The sequence below is a fragment of the Tupaia chinensis genome, unplaced genomic scaffold, assembly GCF_000334495.1.
Source record: "Tupaia chinensis unplaced genomic scaffold, TupChi_1.0 Scaffold000407_1, whole genome shotgun sequence".
NCBI classification, from domain to species: Eukaryota; Metazoa; Chordata; class Mammalia; order Scandentia; family Tupaiidae; genus Tupaia; species Tupaia belangeri.
In genome coordinates, this window is record NW_006159909.1 from 1,328,306 (window position 1) to 1,334,047 (window position 5,742).

The 5,742-nt window shown below is 54.1% G+C and overlaps 1 protein-coding gene across 1 annotated transcript; it reads left to right on the forward strand.

Annotated features, from left to right (window-relative positions):
* Positions 1-3: 3 nt before the first annotated feature.
* CDK5R1 (cyclin dependent kinase 5 regulatory subunit 1) lies at positions 4-3,323 on the forward strand (the record flags this gene model as incomplete). The annotated part of the gene is made up of 1 exon (XM_006154382.1): positions 4-3,323. A coding segment is annotated over one exon (771 nt), but the record flags the coding sequence as incomplete, so codon positions are not given.
* Between the last annotated feature and the right edge of the window lie 2,419 nt (positions 3,324-5,742).

The window sequence follows — 5,742 nt, forward strand, 5'->3', positions numbered from 1 at the left end:
CTTTGGAAGAGGATCGTGGCCGTGTCGGCCAAGAAGAAGAACTCCAAGAAGGTGCAACCCAACAGCAGCTACCAGAACAACATCACGCACCTCAACAATGAGAACCTGAAGAAGTCGCTGTCTTGCGCCAACCTGTCCACATTCGCCCAGCCCCCACCGGCGCAGCCGCCCGCACCCCCGGCCAGCCAGCTCTCCGGCTCCCAGACCGGGGTCTCCTCTTCCGGCAAGAAGGCCCCGCACCCTGCTGTCACCTCCGCGGGGACGCCCAAACGGGTCATCGTCCAGGCGTCCACTAGCGAGCTGCTGCGCTGCCTGGGCGAGTTTCTCTGCCGCCGGTGCTACCGCCTGAAGCACCTGTCCCCGACGGACCCCGTGCTCTGGCTGCGCAGCGTGGACCGCTCGCTGCTTCTGCAGGGCTGGCAGGACCAGGGCTTCATCACGCCTGCCAACGTGGTCTTCCTCTACATGCTCTGCAGGGATGTTATCTCCTCCGAGGTGGGCTCGGACCACGAGCTCCAGGCCGTCCTGCTGACCTGCCTGTACCTCTCCTACTCCTACATGGGCAACGAGATCTCCTACCCGCTCAAGCCCTTCCTGGTGGAGAGCTGCAAGGAGGCCTTTTGGGACCGTTGCCTCTCAGTCATCAACCTCATGAGTTCCAAGATGCTGCAGATCAACGCCGACCCGCACTACTTCACACAGGTGTTCTCTGACCTGAAGAACGAGAGCGGCCAGGAGGACAAGAAGCGGCTCCTCCTAGGGCTCGACCGGTGAGCCCTGTAGCCCTGTCATGGCTCAAGGATTCATTTTTAAAATTTATTATTAAATCAGTTTTGTGTACAGTATGTGTCTAGCAAAGCCACCAAGGGCCTCTCCCTTCCCACCGTTCCCTCCTTGGGGATTTTTTTAGCCCTACCAAGGACTGTGGACACTTGAACTCATGAACCTTGCGCGAGCCCAGATGTATTCAGAGCCACCCAGGCTACTGACTTCTCACGTTGGGCAGCTCGGAGGACTGACCTGCCTGTGCCCTCGCTGGATCCAGAATGGTCGAGGCCACCCGCTGCTCCCTGGACGGGAGCTGGACCTGCAGGGGAGTTGGGGTTTCTGGTAGGAGGCCCTGCTCTGGCCCTGCTTTGGGTAGTTCACTCTCCCTGAGGCCCTTGAGGCCAGCCGCCCCGAGCGAGCCCTGAGTAGGTTGTGAGACTAGAGCCCCACCACACCGGGACAGCTTCCATCGAGGCGTGGCCAAGGCGGTCTAGTGCAAGGATTGCGACCAGTTGTTCGACCGTGGACAGCCCTGGTTGCTTTTTTCACGTTTTGGGAGAAGGGCTTTCCTTTAGTGGAGAACTAGGACTCGCCCCCACGCCCTCATCCCCTGCTCCCAGCAGTGCTGGTAGTGTTGGCTAATGAGCTGGTTTGACTCATTACGTTCTCTTATTTTTGGGTCCCAGCTGAAGGGGTGGGGTGAAGTTGGGGACAACTCCTTTCCTGCGTGAATTTTTCATTTGAATAACACAGCTTAGTCACCCTGTGGCAGATGCCAGGACAGCCGTAGATGCCCGGCAGCAACAGCCTGCCTTCTAGGCTGGTAGAGAGGCCATGTCTGAGACCAAGCTGGTGCCCGCTTAAGGGCCAAGGCCTCTTGCTGGTGCACATGCATTTGTCCTGCGGGGCTGGGACCGAGGTGCTGTCAGGGATTGGGGTGATGTGGGACAGGCGTATTCCCACCCACCCCCCTGTTAAATGAAAGCTGTTTCTGAGCAGTGTGGTAGCTTCTGGGGAGGAAGCCTTGCCCGACAAGGCCCAGCAAGACAGCTGGATCTTAGAGACAATTACAAGACAGGAGTGTGACTCCTGGCTGCTTTGAAAGCCTGCTGATTCTACGACTGCTGACTTGCAGCTGCTGGTTTCGGTTTCCACGTTTTACCCTAGTGACTGCAAACACATTCGAGTTTCATTCTCCCAGATTGGTGGCTTGGGACTTGGGAGAGGACCAAGAGATGGGAGCAAGTCTTCCTCTGCGGCCCATCACTCAGGCTGCGGGGAACAAAGACCACCAATGTGAAGACACTACAGAGGATTCTCACTCCCAGTCCCGTCCCCCAGGGAGTGCTGGAATGGGGGGCAGGGGGGAGAGGGTCACTTTACATAGGATTAGGTTCTAGGGGTTTGCCGATTTCAGCACAAGCACTACTGAAATTCACATACAATAGAGAAAGCTGTGAAACCGAGGTCCTGATTTAAGCGGCCTGGCCTGCCGTGTTCCTGGAGATGGGGGTGGGGGCCTGCCTGGCTGGAGGGCACCCCCTGGGCTGCACCTCTGGGCCACCGAGCCATTCCCGACAGCCAGGCGATCAGATGCAGGCCTGAAGGAAGCCGCATCTCCTCCTGCCAGAGTTCCTACACAGCCTGTCTTCAGCTCCGGCTGCCACGTGCGACCTGAGCGGGAGAGGCCCTTCGGGGCAGCTGGCCCCTGGTGGCTTGGAAGAGGATGGCTTGGGTGCCCAGTCTCAGGAGGAGGGCACGTGTTTGCAGTCACACGTTCGGCTGGCTGGACCTGGCCTGGGACTGCGGTTACGTTGCATCCACAGGATTCCAGTTTTGTGTCTGTTTCCTTCTCTTTCTCCGTATTTATTTTTGTATTGTTTGGAGGAGGTGCACATTTCGGGAGCAGGTGGAGACTAAGGAAACGACTGTAGATCCGTCAGCGTGACGCCCTCCGTGTTCTCCTCTCTGCCCTTGCAGTATTGTGTAAAGGAACGACTGGTATACTTGAGTGTGCAAGCAATGACCCCACGCGACATGCTGCTATGAAGACTACTTTTAGAAACAACAATAAAAAAAGAAAAAAAAAACTAACCTACAAAAAAACCCTTTATTCTTTAATTGTTGCTTTTACAGTGATATCGTGCATGCAGACCAGGAGCATTTTGTGTCTTAAGAAAAATAATCTTAGAACAGATGGCTGTGAAAATTACACCCGTGCACAGAACAAGCCACAGGAGTACTAGTTCAGGATTTGGTTTTTCTCTTTTTCTTATAAACCTGAGGGGTTGATAAATATTCTTTCCATGCAGCTATTAGAATTTAGTTTTGTTCCAACAGTTGTTACACTTGCAATGAAAAGAAAATGTGCCATTTTTTTTTCACTCGGAATATTCATAGCTGTATATTCGAAACTGCTAATTACACGTGTGATGTATGTTGGTTTTTTTAGTGCAATTTCTTCTGTAGCTATTCTTTGACCAAACTGTGGGTATTGTTGACATTAATTTATATTTGTCTCATTTCGTATGTATGTGTAGTGTGTTTGTGAGTGTGTGTGGTTTATAATCTGACGAAGTCATGAAGCTCAGTTTGGCTGTAATTTAACTCCCCTTCCCTTATTTTTATTTATTTTTGTACTGTGCTGATTCAATAAAATGCACTGACCATCCATTACAAAGCCCTCTCTTTGTGGACCCTTCATTCGTGAGCAGGCTGGGGCCCCTGAATAAATGATGCATGTGCTCAGAACGTAACTGGATTTGTGTGATGGGGACGGGGTGGGGACAAGGCGGGGACAAGGCGGGGGAGGGCTGAGCACGCTAAGGTGATTAGGGAAGCAGCGCAGGTTAAGTCCGCTCTGGTGTAACGGCTGGGTGGGGGCAGGTGTCCCCAGAGGCTCCCTTGGCTTGGCGGTGCTGGGTGGCTGGAGCCTCCGGCCAAGGAGGGTCAGGGTCAGATGTGACCTGGAGAGGGCTGGCTGAGTGGGCCTGTCGGAGCACCAGGCCCAGGTCCTATGTTTTGAGGCCCGGCTTCGCTTCTCACCCACCTGCCGGAGGTTCCCGAGCCAGCTGGGGCGGACGGCGTTCACGTGGGCCAGCCCTGCCAGGAGGCTCCACGAAGCTTTCTGAGAGAAATCCAGCCTGGCGCTCCCAGGTAGCGGCCCCCCAACCTGTGATTGTGACAAGTCACATCCGCTGTATCGCCAGTGCTCTGTGCCCAGTCCTCACTGCCCCAGAAGCCCCCTTGTGCCACCAGCCTCAGTCTCAGGGGAGGAAAGCGGGGACTCGGCTTACCCACCCCTGCACCCTCTGGTCCGGAGCTGCCCCTGGGCACTGGGAAGGCCTTTCTTGTGCTCAGGTTGTGGCTCTGAAGCCCTCACCTGCGAGCAGGCGTGTCTCCAGGCATGTGGCTCGGTCTGTCCCAGAAGCTGCCCGCCACGTGTTCTTTCTCGGCAGTGACCGGTGACCAGGCAGCACTGTGTGGCTTTGGGCCCTCGGGTACAAGGGATGTCCTGTTGCCCGACAGGGCTCATCGCCCTGCCTACAGTTACCTGCTCCCTCACGCTCGTTCTGTGTCCTGTCACCCCACAGCTTCCCAAGCAGCCACCTTGGGGAGAGGCTGACTGGTCCCTTCTTCACTCAGACCTCTGCCCTGGGGACCCGAGCCTCTCCTGTACACATACAAGCTTCTCTCTCAATACACATGTTCCTGACACCAAGCTGTGAGCTTTGGATGCTTCTAGAGTCTTCTAGCACAGGCCACAAAATGGTGGAAAGAAGTATGTGGCTTTAACTCTTCTGCTTTCTCTCCCCACCCCCTCTTTCCCACAGCTTTCTTCATTTAATTTTTTTAAAAAGATTTATTTAATTATGGCCAGCCGGTGGTGTGGTAGTTAAGGGCCCTAGACTCCCACCCACATGGTTGCAGTTCGAGTCCCAGACCTGGCGGTTTGCTTTCTCTCTCTCACTTGCTCTGTCCATCTTTGGTCAAATTAAAATAAATTATGAATAAAGATAAGTTTAACTGACCAGAGGGGAACAGGGTGAGAGGGAAGGAAAAGTGAGAAAGCAAGCCACCAGGTCTGGGACTCAAACCATGGTCGGCCATATCGGAGTCCGGCGCCTTCGATCACCACACCACCTACCGGCCCCATCTTCCATTTAATTTTATTACTCAAGAGCCTTGGGCGAATCATCCTCCATTTTACATCATTTGTGCTTAATTCTCCCTTCTCCTGGGATAATGCTATTTTAAATAAGCTAAAAACTTCACAATTATAGTTTCAGTGACAGAGAAGCAGAACACCTTTAACAATAAGATTTAATGCTTTATTGTTCTTGATAGTAAATCAAAATATGCTTTAGAAATAAAGTTAATTTAATGGAGAATAGGAATATATGCACCAAACCATGAGGCTGCACTAAACGGAACTGCATATAATCGCCGTGTCCACTTCCTTCCCCCTCAGCACCCTGGGCCCATGCCCACACCCTGCATTCCTGGGCCTGCTTCAGCTGCTGCGCACTGGGGCTTCTTTTAGGACACCAGAAAGGGCTGCCGACAGCTGGCAGTCCTGGGGCCTCCACTCCGAGACCCTGGCGCCGAGGGGCCCAAGGCAACATGAAATGGTAAGAGGAGGAACCCCGAACCCAAGCCCCCTCCTCAGCCTCCCTCGGGCTCGCGTTTGGCATCATCTGTCTGTTTAAAGCTCACGTTTGCACGTGTCTAGTGTAAAGCACGAGTTTGGGGGTGTGAGTGGCAAGGAGAGGTGATGTTCCAGTTAGATGTTCAACTAGTGTCTACTGGCAATTGGCAAAACTCAGCGTTGCTGAACGGGGCTGGTGGCACCTCTGCAGCGTGCGGGCAGCTGGCCAGGCTGGGAGGATGAGAAGGGTTCCCAAGGACAGGGTGCCAGGAGGGCGCGTCGTTGCAAACTGCACACAGTGCGCATGTCTCCAAACCCTGGGAGCG